At 38.1% G+C, this 13,207-nt stretch overlaps 1 protein-coding gene and 1 pseudogene across 1 annotated transcript; one reads left to right on the forward strand and one right to left on the reverse strand.

The window, feature by feature from the left end:
- Positions 1-1,434: 1,434 nt before the first annotated feature.
- On the forward strand, positions 1,435-10,211 carry LOC131304222 (translation factor GUF1 homolog, mitochondrial-like; annotated as a pseudogene).
- Positions 8,486-10,265, reverse strand: LOC131304223 (rust resistance kinase Lr10-like). The gene is made up of 2 exons (XM_058331373.1): positions 10,071-10,265; positions 8,486-9,971 (listed from the first exon to the last, which is right to left on the reverse strand). The coding sequence occupies exons 1-2, from the start codon at positions 10,135-10,137 to the stop codon at positions 8,830-8,832; spliced, it is 1,209 nt and encodes a 402-aa protein (XP_058187356.1). The 5' UTR covers positions 10,138-10,265; the 3' UTR covers positions 8,486-8,829.
- Positions 10,266-13,207: the final 2,942 nt, after the last annotated feature.

The following is a 13,207-nucleotide window of genomic DNA, read 5'->3' on the forward strand; positions in this document are numbered from 1 at the left end:
AACAAGATTCATATTGCATATTTTTAGATTTCAATAAATCAATAATTTTTTAACTTAAAATTGCCTTCTTAAAAAATAAGAGTTTTTTTTTGGTTCCGAAACGGAGCCTAATTTTGTTTTCCAGTTTTTCAGAAAAGTCTACTATGACTGCACCATTGACCGAACGCCTACGCGAGGCTCATTCCAGATCTTACAAAAAATACAGAAAAAACGAGGGATGATAATGTTTCCACTTACTAATTCAATCTCCCCAAAACAAAGGATTTTTTTTATAAATTCTACCATAGAACGTTTTTACGAACATGAAAGACGATAAGACGTACGGATGTTTTTTTTTCCCTCTTCCTTGCGGTTATACTTCTTCAAATAAAAATACAATCCAATAGCAAAAGAACAGAAAAATGGTCTAAAGAGAATTGTATAACCTCCATTATATTGTTAAGTACCTAATTCACAAATCACCCATTCATCACATTTTTAATCGCATTTAGAGGATACGATCTTAACAAGGACGATATCCAACTTCAATGTATTCGGCTGTTTTCTAGTATACTATAACTCTTACCATTTTGGCAAAAAAAAAAAAAAAAAACAAGAATACAAACCCAATTATGTATACGTTTGTTAAAAAATCAAACTACTTTAGCTCGATTCATGTTGGGCTTGTTAAAAGTTCATTAAGGAATGGTTTGACCCCCCAAAAATATATATATATATATATATATATTGAACATGTTTCTAAGATTTGTTAAATTTCAACCAAAGCCTGAACAATTGATCGTTTATCGGCCTGTTAGATTCTGCCTAATTACATTTTATATGTAACCATTTCGTCCCAAAAAGGTTTATCAATTATTTTTTGTTTTGGACCTCTCAAAGAATTTTTTATATGGTTTTTGTTAAAATTTTAAGAATTCGCGGCCCCCATTCACTAAACCTTCTTTAAAAATAAGTATATATTTTCAATTTTCAAGCTAAAATTAATGTGCTTACGAAAATAATTTTTCAATTTTTTGTGTATCGTTTAAAAGCTCTCATCGAGATGTTTCAAACAAAATTCATATTACATATTTTTAGATTTCAGTAAATCTATTATTTTTTAAATTTAAAATTTGCAGAAAGCGTACTTATTTGAAAATAAATATTTTTTCTATTTACTAGAACGGTGACTAATTTTTTATAATAATATAAATCTCGTTTGATAGATATGCAAAATTTTCAAAATTATACATGTATTACAATTTAAAAAATACAAGATACGATTTTTGAGAGAAACGAACGGTGAAAATTGACAATTCATTTCGAGACAGAAGGAGTGTTGTTTCCCAATGTAGACCAATTTGGGCTCCCGCCTAACACGACCTGCAAGAGTACAAAATGTCGCCAACACTAATCTCACCTGAATAACAAACGTCTCTATTTTGCCCCGTGAAAGAAGGCCTAAATCTATCTGCTCAACTCCCACCAGATAGAAAATGGCCGAAACACCCTTCAGTCACTCCAGGAGAGCTTCGAATAGCACCATTTCCCCACCATATTAGGGTTTCTTTCTAAACCCGCAAATGGGTTATTTCAGGGGAGCTTCAAACACCTTCGGAAGGTATTTCATATGCTTTTCATCCTCCAAAATTAGGCCATTATTTACTACAGACAGAGTTAACCCTGTTGAGAGTAGACTCAGTTGGACCCCATTTGGGTGGAATCACCCTGCCTTTTATTCTCATTCCAGCCAAAATAGCAAAGACAATGTCAATTCCATTGATTTAAGCCAGCACCCACCTGAAAGGATTAGGAAATTTTCAATTATTGCCCATGTTGATCACGGCAAGTCGATGCTCGCTGACCGTATTTTATAGCTCACCGGGACCATAAAAAGAGGACTTGGTCAGCCTCAGTACCTAGATAAGTTGCAGGTACAAGGTCTTTATGATTATTTTGACTTTTGTTATTGTTGTTGTTACTATTGGTTTTTGTGAGAGCTAGTTCGACATCAGTTAATTATAACCCTCCAAAACTATATGAGTGTGTGTGGTCTCTCCACTCTTTGAGGATTGGTTTTGAGTTGAATGCTTAACATGGTACTAGAGCTAGGATTTCGGAGGTTTTTGGACAAGACTCTCTTGATTGATTGCTCCGTTATTTGTGCCTTTAGTGCACCTTGTTTCATTGTGATCCCTACATTATGGATCCCTTGTTTACCTTTCCACGTGCGGCTCAGGGGTCGCACACGCGGGGAGTGTTAGCGCTTGTCCCCCATTGGTTAAATATAACCTCAAAAACTAGTATAAGAGCCTGGGCGGCCACTCCACTTATTGCCAATTGGTTTTGAATTGGATCCTTTAACAATTTTATTGGCCTTGACAAGTTTATTTGCTGAATTTCGGTTTGGCTATGTGGATTTGGAATCTATGTCTTTTGCCGTCAATTTTTTGAGTGAGGTCTTTCAGTTGTGGATTGTGAGTTGGGAACTGTTTTCTTCTTCTTGTTGATTGGAAGTCAGAAGGAAAAAGAAGATAGAGATACATGAAATCTATAAGAGGGAAATGTGGGACAAATATTACAGAGCAAGGGCTAATTCCTTAGAAACAACTGCGACATAGGTACTTTGAACACTTTTTCTCATTGGTAATCTATATATTCTCTTATGTTTTGTGAATTCATTTGAAGAGAAATACATCGTAAGTGTATGGTTGAAATTTAGGTTGAGTAGGTAGTAGCCATTCCAAGTGGGCTTAGGGCCTTGGAGGAGAGGGTTTTCTTTTTTTTTTTTGATATATAGCTAGTGATTGTATTTGAGCTAATAGGTTCCTAAGCAGTAGTTTAGCCATCCCAAGTGGGCCAAGGGCCTAAGAGCAGAGGTGATTTTTTCTTTTGATAAATGGCCACTGATTGTGTTTTAGACTTTGAGCTAATATAAAGCAGTACTTGGAGTTTCAGAAGCTGTTTTCCTTATTTTTGGTTTACTGCAATTTAGTTGTTTAGAGCAGAGGTGTATATATATTTTTTTAAAAATGGCTACTGATTGTGTTTGAGCTAATATAAAGCAGTACTTAGAGTTTCAGAGGCTGTTTTCCTTATTTTCGGTTTACTGCAATTTAGTTGTCTACACTATTTTATGTGTTTTTCACATAACAATACTTTGATTCTCTAAGGTAGAAAGTGAAAGGGGAATAACCGTCAAAGCCCAAACAGCAACAATGTTTCATGATCACAAGTTTCAGGGTGCCGATGGTATTGATGCACATAGACCTGTCGGGTTTTTGTTAAACTTAGTCGACACTCTTGGTCATGTTGATTTCAGCTATGAAGTATCGAGATCCTTAGCGGCTTGTCAAGGTGCTCTTTTGGTGGTTGATGCTGCCAAAGGCATCCAAGCACAAACTGTTGCCAACTTTTATCTTGCTTTTGAATCTAACCTAACAATAATCCCTGTAATAAATAAAATTGACCTTCCAACTGCTGATCCAGAGCGTGTTAAAGCTCAGCTGAAATCCATGTTTGATCTTGACCCGAATGATGCTCTTTTAACTTCTGCCAAGACGGGTCAAGGCCTTGAGCACGTTCTTCCAGCTGTCATAGAACGAATGCCTCCTCCTACTGGGAACTGCAATTCACCTTTACCTATGCTCTTGTTGAATTCTTATTACAATGAATACAAGGGAGTAATCTGCCACATGGCAGTCGTTGACGGCACTTTGCGCAAGGGAGATAAGATTTCATCTGCTGCGACAGGTCAATCTTATGAAGTTTTGGACGTTGGAATCATGCATCCCGAACTCACGTCTACTGGAGTCCTTTTAACTGGACAAGTGGGATATGTTGTGAGCGGCATGCGCTCAACTAAAGAGGCACATGTTGGTGATACTTCGTATCAAAGTCGGAGCATTGCAGAGCCACTCCCATGTACTTTCATCTCTAAGAATAATCTGTGGCCAAGTCAGAGACCGTATTTTTTTTGCTCGGCCTCTCAGATACAGTTTGTATACTGACACTCATCAGTAACTTCCCCACACAGGCATATTTTCTGATTATGGCCTACCTCTTCTTAAAGAATTTCTGACCTCGATAGGCTTTGAACTGATAGGCTTTGAACAGTTGTGGACGTATGTTTATCATTAAAACTCACACGGAACAAATTAAGGTTTGAATAGGATTACTATATGATCTACTAAAAAAAACGATGCAGATTTATCCCCTAAAATCCTTGTTTTGTAGACTTCTGGAATTAATTTCATGTTTCATGTCACATTTTCTTGACATCTTTAATTGGGAGATTCTCTATAGGAAGAAGTATAAGCTACACATTTTAAGCACATTCCCTAAGTAGCATTTCCTACACTTTTGGAAAATTTTCATGTCTGGCATGCCTGTGTTGTGTTGCTCGTTTGTGTCAGGCTTTTAGGTTACTTTGAATTTCTTGCCACCTCAGGTCCATGTGGTTTTCTTCACTATGGTGATTGATTTCTGACACATATCTGCTCATAAGTGGACCTTGGAAATGTTGGAATAGTAACGTATAGAAATCTGCATGCTAAAGGGTAACAAATCCTGTCCAACCTTCCTGTCTGCCCCTGTTTCCAGTTTCTTTCTGCAGAAAATAATGGATGGCCAATGGGCTAATATCTAGTGAAGTGAAGAAAAATATTTCTATAACTATAACTTGGTTGCATACGGCGGTTCGCCAATGTCATTCAGCAAGATTTCTATTGATGATTGGTTGCTCAAAAACTAAAATACAATGCAAATTTTTTCTTTTATGGTTCAGATATTTCTTTGCTTGTCTATTTTATATTTGCAATATTTTCAGGTTTCAAGCCCGTAAAACACATGGTGTTTTCTGGTGTTTACCCAATTGAGGGATCTGATTTCGAGGCACTTAACCATGCAATAGAGAGACTCGCATGCAATGATGCAAGTGTCTCAGTCACTAAGGAGAGTAGCACCGCACTTGGTCTGGGATTTATGTGTTGTCCTTGTGGATTAGTTTATGTTAAGATATGATGCTGCTTACATCTTCAAATCTGATTATGCTTGTTGTGTTCTTCCTGCAGGTGTGGTTTCTTAGGCTTGCTTCACATGGATGTCTTTCATCAGCGTCTTGAACAGGTATTACTATTCTCCATGATAAATGTATGATGAACCATAAAAATTACCAAGATATGGTTACAGTTGCGTGTAGCATGTTTTCTCTAGTAATGGTTGCTCGGAGAACCCTGACTCTAGACAGACACATAAAAAAGTTTCTATCATGCATTATGGATTCAGTAGGAACATGTGGTAGTACAAAGCCCAGTAGCAGTATGGAGGGAACACGGAAGGTATGGCTACAAAGCGTCAAAGCCTACGTCAAGTTTCCTAGCCTTGGACATTTTTAATTAATGAAGGTCATACATCCAAGAAAAGCTAACTTGTTCACGTATTGATTTCCCATGACTGGTATCAGAATTGGAGTTGCAACAACAATAAAAGGAACTTGAATATTTTGAGGAATTTCCTGATCTTGAAGAGGCACCACAAGTGAATTTTGATGTTTGCGTTGCAAATGATTATTGAGGCACGATGTGGCGATCTCTGGTCATAATAGTAGAGGCAGTTTGGTAAAGATGAATAATTGTGCCTTAATAATATAGCCCATAAAACCATAAATAGGAGGAAAAAATTCATGCTGAAGAAGGGAAATTGAAGAAAAGAGGAGTCACAACAGTAAAAAGTGGCGTTTCAAAATGTAGAAGCTAACGACATTATTGGCATCATATTGATTCTTGGCATGGCATTTCAATGCAAGTGGAAGTGTGATATTTCATATACCAGAGTATTCACAATTTCTCACATGCCTTGAGTGCTTATTACATTGTTATTGACCATTTACACGTGAAGTTATTTAGGGGCTGTGAAGCCATGATATGCACAATTTTGTGTATTGTTGACTATCTAGCATTATAATGGTAGGAGTATGGAGCTCATTGCATTTCTACTGTCCCGACAGTACCCTATATTTTTGAGTATTTGGATGGAAGGTATGTCCTACATGTTGTGTTGTATATTATGATTGGATTACATGATGGTTTACGAAGCAACAAATGTTGGCTGCTTGATTAGCAAAGTACAAGTTAAAAATCCTGCTGCTTTGCCTTCAAACCCCAAAAAAAGAGTGGCTGCTGCTTGGGAACCGATGGTAATAGCAACAATAATTATTCCTAGCGAGTAAGCTCTCAAAAACCCTTTGCACCTTACGTCATTATATTTTTGCCATGTGAACAAAATATTTTCATGCTTCCTCTTTGTTGACTCGAAGGTATGTGGGTCCCGTTATTACTCTTTGCTCTGAACGTAGAGGGGAGCAGTTGGAGTACACATTTATAGATAGGTAACTTCCCCACCTCAACACAACACCACCCCACCCCCAACCCCACCCCCCCGCCCCCCCCCCCCCCCCCCCCCCCCCCCCCCCCATAATCGCTAATATACTTGCTTAGTGTATGTTGTGGTTCCATTTTGATGAGCAAAATAAGTGTGCAAAGCAAAAACTTGATGTGAAACGTAATTTGTCAGATTTTATAATGAGTTTGTGTTTGGCTTTGCGGAGTATCTTGTTACTTGTGTGTAAGCAGAATGTGGAATTGTTGTGACTGTCTCTCTCTGTCTCTGTCTCTGTCTCTCTCTCTCTCTCTCGCTCATGTGTAAGGCGATTCACGCTCATAAATGCAGACAAGTTCAAAACATGCTTGCAGCCTTGCATGGGTATCTAGATGCATCTGAAATGTAGGGGTCACCCCATGCTTTGATGGGTCCCTTCAGGAGCTTTATGATATAGCATGACTGCATGAGGTTGTAAATTGCAAGTCTCATTGTTATGATGGTATAGGCTAGTTAAGAACTTCATGCCTCATGTTTACCGGCAATATATTTGATTAGTGATCACTGTTATAGATCGTCCAACATTGATTAATTGTTATCTTCCAAACAAATATGTGAGCTTGGGCGGCAGTGGCGTTGCCACGAATTGGTGGCAATGGGGGCACAATTAGACACTCGGTACTTTATGATGAGGAACACATAATTTCATGACGTTTTCAGGAGTTGTTGACACAAGATTTGATTCATTTTAAGTGTTTTCTTAATCTATGACTATGTAGAAAAAACCTCTCCAGTTCCCTTGTGGGATTGGAGTCATTGGACCGTCCAAATCCTAACTCTTTGATGGTCTTTTTCAGGCCAATTCGATGAGTGGAACTGTCTAGTAGTCAGAACTTGTTGAGACCGTCAACCAAGCTAAAAATCATGTTAACCCAATATGATTGATACATCTTCGATGTACATTCATGTTTAAAAAAATAATAAAAATGAAGTTTAACACACTAAATCGAAACCCACTTCGGCATAAACTGGGCTTGAATTGATAATTTTAGCTCAAATACATAAGAGGTTATAAGTTAAAGTCAAAGCAAAAAAAAAAAAAAGGAATTCGAGGGGGGGTTACGGGCCCCCACTGGGCTTGAGTTCCCTCCGCCACTGCTGGGCGGCCTCTCCACTCATTGCTAATGGGGCCTACTAAGTGGGAAGTGACCAGGATTGTTCCACACATTCCCTATTTTCTAAGTCACCCGAGCTTGGTTCTTAAAGTCTCGAGCCCTCTCCGCCCATTGCAAATGAGGGGGTGAGGAAGGCTAGTTGAGATGCTTCAACAAAAGTGAATTATCCAATACCAGATTCTCAACCAGATGCTTTGCCAGTAGGTCTTCAAATTCTCACTTTTACATATGGCGATTCCAACTTGAAATGAGTTGTTTCTTGGTGGATACCGTGGATACTTAACAAATATCAAGCCTCCGATTTGGTGAAACTTGATATTCTCTTGAATGGACAACCAGTTGATGCCATGGCTGCAATTGTTCACAAATTGAAGGCATAACATGTTGCTCGTGATCTTGTGGAGAAGCTTAAGAAATTCATAGACAGGTTTACTGATTTCCAGTAAATTTGCATTTTACTATATGTTCTGCTTGTTTCAGTAGTTTTGAGCTCTGTTTATTTTGATACTTATGACATGAACAGGCAACAGTTTGAGGTACCAATACAAGCTGCTATTGGCTCAAAAGTAATCGCGAGAGAGACGTAAGTTTAAAATTTTCTTTTCCCCTTACTACATAGTTCTGTCGTCGTTTTGTGGGTTTATCTTGGAGTTCACTCAAAATTATTTCATTTTTTGGAAATAATCTCTTTCATTGGCATTACTTGCAATTAGCATCCTCAATTCTTGCAATTGAAGTTTATTCTCTCTTTTTTCCCTCTTTTTCTTGGTTGTCTCAGGATTAAAGCCTATAGGAAGGATGTTGTTGTAAGGTGTGAAGGTGGTGGAGACGTGAATCGGAAGAGGAAGTTGTTGGAAAAGCAGAAAGACGGGAAGAAACGAATGAAGCGCGTTGGCTCCGTCGACATACCGCAGTAAGCTTTTCATCAACCGTTCAAGGTTTCATGAACTACCATTGAAGGTTTCCTCTTTTTTTTTTTTCCGCTTTTCGGAAGAAGGATAAACTTAAGTTTTCTGTTTTTCTCTTTCAATGTTCTTAATAGTATATCTATGTACAGCCTCCTATTCATTTTTTTACAACAGTTCTAATAAATGATTGAACGGGTTGCCCAATCTTTGTTGCTCTCTCTAACCAGGGGTCATTCTCTATTCTTTGAACTTAATCTTCTCAGGCCTTGAAACTCTGTTTAAAGAGTAGGACTCTAGCACGATGGAAATCTAGTTTTCAGTTTGACACATACATAAGAATTAGTTGTATATTTTGAACTATAATCGTGTAAGTAGGTGGATTGAGAACATTAATCCATACAGAAAATGGATAACAGGAATGGTTTAGGAGGTGGCATGATCTCCACGGCTCCTTCCAACATTCTCACCACGGCACTCATCGGTGGCCTAGCCTCTGATGAGTCCTGAACACACCACAATGCCACCTTAGCCATTCTCTGTGCTCTCTCTCTATCCTTCTCTTCTATTCCACACGACACTGTCATTGTTGCCAGCTCACCTTTCTCATAATCATCCCAAACATGTTTGGGGAACCAATCCAGGCTGTCGGTGGATCGCATTTTAGCATTCCTCCTCCTTCCCACTATCTCAAACAAAAGCATGCCGAAGCTATAAACATCGCATTTGTGAGTGATAGGGAAGTTATGGAGAAGAAACTCTGGAGCCGAATAACCGGGGGTCCCTTTATATCCCATGCGAGAGTCATGGGTGTTTTCTCTATTGCAAAGCTTTGCAAGGCCGAAATCCGCCACCTTAGGGTTAAAATTGGCATCCAACAACACGTTCCCAGGCTTTATGTCATAATGTATGATTCTTTGCTCACACTCTTCGTGAAGGTAAGCTATACCTTTCGCCGTCCCAATCGCAATTTCATGCAGCTTATTCCAGTCAATTCCTTGTGCATCATCACTAAACAAGTACTTATCCAATGATCCATTTTCCATGTACTCGTAAACTAACGCACTCATTGAGCGATCATAGGAAAAACCGTATAGCCTCACTAGGTTCATATGGTAAGTCCTTCCAATAGTGCTCACCTCCGCCATGAACTGCTTTTCGGCTCTTTTATCCAGTAAGCTCCATCTGATCAGGACCTTTACCGCAATCTTGACTCCATTCGGGAATTGTCCTTTGTAAACTACTCCAGAGCCTCCGGAACCCAACACCTCTGAGTAATTGGTTGTGAAGCTACGTAACTGTTGGGCGGTGAATCTTACCGGTTTTTCCTTTGCCAGGTCTTGGAGGAACGTCTCCATTGTGGGCGCATCCATTTCCCCAACTTGAACCACATTCGAGGACAGTGGCGGTATTGTAGCACGGGCTTGTTTCAGTTCTGAAACAATCGCCCGTTTCAATCTCCTGGCCCAAGCGCATAAGATAACGGCGATTATCACGAAGACTATCACGAAGACTAGGACGATCACTTTTATGACTGCAAGTTGAAAAACGTTCATACCAGTAGATGATGAATTAGCAAAAAAATTTCATTTGTCATAATATGCAAACTTTTTCTGTGAATTAATGAACTTACCCCATCGTGATGGTGGACTTGCAGTTGGTGGTGGTGGACCTGCAGTTGAATCAGACTGGGTACCCATTTCTGTGGTATCAATAACATTTGAAAAACTCAGATAAGCAAATATTAATTAAACAATGGGGAAATGCTTCAGTATACACTTCTTGTTTGTGGTGTATGAATTTCTATGGCTCATGATATGAATTTTTGTGATACGACATTTTACGAATTTTTGTGGTTCTCGTGTTATGAGATTTCGTGGTTAAAAAAGTTGGCACAATTCAGAAAAGACGGCTCGAAAGTTATGAATTTTTGTGATTCAAGATACTAATTTTTTGGTGTTTGATTCAAAATTTTTGTGGTGAGGTATGAATTTTTATGGCTCGAGATACAAAAGTGGGTGTACGTGTACCCTAACTGTGTTCTAGCTTTCAAGGCATCTGTTTTCATTTTTTTTCTTCTATTGCAATAATAGAAGAAAAAATCAGACTGAAAATTACGCCACTATAGACTCCCATTTATTTAGAAACTAAGCTAATTCAGTTGGATGTCTCATTTCCCCACAATGGAGGCCAGAGTTCGAGCTCCATGAGGGGCTGGTTTGGGATTCAGATCTATGGGCAGCTTCTGAATCCATTGTTGACTAACAAACTGACACCCCGACACCCCGCTAGCTGATGTGCAAATGGAGTGGAGTGCAATTAGCCTCTCTTGCATAGGGCAGGGTTCGATCCCCTTAAGCCCTATCCCCCTCTCTCAAGTTCCGGGATAGTGTAGATTAGGATTAACGAATGTTAAAAAAAAAAAAACTCGCTGATGTATAAATTGTGACAAAACAAAACTATAGACTCCTATTTTCAATCAAGATTGTTCGTATATAAAATGATTTGGTGCACAATACCACCCCAATGCACAAAAGGAACCTTGAAATTAAAGGTCGAGAGGACAATATTATTGTTATCTATTTTGAAAAGTACAAAGAACTTTATTAATCATATATTCATATGTAAGAAGAGAGGTCGATGTTACAGAGTCTACTCTGTGCAGTACACCAAAAGGCAAAGGAGCTCGATTCTTATCTTATCACTATTAAGTATCATTGAAGTTTTATCATTTTTTTTTATAGTAAAAAGCAAAAGAAGAGTTCGCTTTGTGATCACCGCACAGCTTCGTAGTATCATTGAAGTTTTAGTCAAGTTAAAAGCTCTAATTGAGAAGAGTGATCACATACCAGGCAAGGGTAATCTGCGGATGAGAACTCTGCTTTCACCGCTAAATGCTACACTAACACTACTGGCCTTTTCCCCTTATTTATTTTCTCATCCTTGCTTAAATCACAGAGAGAGAGAGAGAGAGAGAGAGAGAGAGAGAGAGAGAGAGAGGAATTATCAAATGTCTTTTTCTGGGTTCAAAGGGGGCTTAAGCCTGGGGAGTACTGTGGTTAATGTATAGGCATAAAATAGTACTATTTACGAAATTGGGTGGCCCATGTCACTCTCTCTCTATATACGAAATTGGGTGGCCCGTGTCACTCTCCCTCTATATAGTTCCGCCTTGTAAACCCGAGGACTAACCAACCAATGAAACTAAATGCCGGCAGAGACGATGCCGCCCTGTAAACTCCCTCTCTCCTACGTCCTCTCCAATTCCCTTTCTCCATCGTCTCTTTCAAATTATATCTTTATTCAGATAATAATCTATTACATCATCTAATCATACTTATTACTCTACAAAAAAAATTGCACAAACCAAGCCAAGATAGCATCAGTAACATTTTTATTAATTAGTTACCAATCTTTTAGAAGTGGATTAATTCTAGCGAGGAAGCATATCAATTGAATATATATATATCAAACCTTTCCATTTGTTGTATTCTAACTAGTGAGTAGTTCACATGCGATGCACACCACCTATATATTGTTTGATACATAGATACTGAAGTGATGGCCGATGTGGGAAAAAATCAATTTCATACTTTTTTAGCAACAAAAATTTAAATACGCTGTGCATAATAATGTTTTTTTTTTTTCTTGGCTATGTCACGAACAATTAATGAGGTTAATTTAAGAGAGTTTGAGTAGGTTAGTTACCCATTAACAACAGTAGAATCTCTAGCCAAATGTTTATACTTCTAAAATAAAAAGAATACTTCATTCTAAGGATTTAGGGTTTTTTGTTAATATATAAGAGGCAACATTCAAATACATTACATTAGAAATGAGGAGAGTGGGAGGGGTAGATTTAATAAGAGAATCTTCTCTGTATCTTTCGAAAAAGAAAGTGATCTGACAGCTATAATATAAAATTCGATTGGACGGCCGTGGATGTTATTTTGTTTGTGTGCTTAGATATTAACCGCTCTGTTTTATAATATTGACTAGTGGATTGCCAGTGCCTGAAGGCACTTTTAACTTAAGTTTTATACCTTCTCTTATTAATTCCCTTGCATGAACACATTTGCCTCCAAATTCACATCAATTTTTCCATTTTCACAAAGTATCCTGATCCAATTTCAGAGAGAGAGAGAGAGAGAGAGAGAGAGAGAGAGAGAGAGAGAGAGAGAGAGAGAGATTTGGTAGAAAAAGGAGTAATTAAGTATTCTTTTTTTTTTCCCTAATCGTACGACCATAATTTTTAAAGAAAGTAATCCAACAGTTATAGAGGTTGCTCTCGTTTACATGCCTATACATTTTTAATAGAAAACCGCTCTGTTTTATAATATAGATTTCAAAATATTGTACTTTTTAGAAGAAATATTTAAAGTCAAGTCCCTCTCTCCTACTTCCTCTCTTCCACTCCAATTAGATGTTTACCCTTTCTCAGTTTCTCTATGTCTCTCTTTCAAATGCTTGATTTGATCTTTATTCAGATAATCTATCACGTCATCTAAGAAATGCATTGCGAGAGATTCGAAAGAGTGAAATAAAGACTCTCCTAGTGTGACGACTCATGAAATCTTTACCTACCCTCTAGCCTCTCGATTTTTGCCATTAAAACTATAGTATCGAATCAGCATTGTAGACATCTAACTGAAAAATGAGGGACAAACGATGGTGGAAAAGTTACTTAATTTATGTATTTTTTCATGACTGACAAATTTGGCATATGCTTTCATAGTTCCCCCTTTGTAATCTCCTAGAATATACTTTAAC

This window comes from Rhododendron vialii, chromosome 10a, assembly GCF_030253575.1.
Source record: "Rhododendron vialii isolate Sample 1 chromosome 10a, ASM3025357v1".
In the NCBI taxonomy this organism is placed as follows: domain Eukaryota; kingdom Viridiplantae; phylum Streptophyta; class Magnoliopsida; order Ericales; family Ericaceae; genus Rhododendron; species Rhododendron vialii.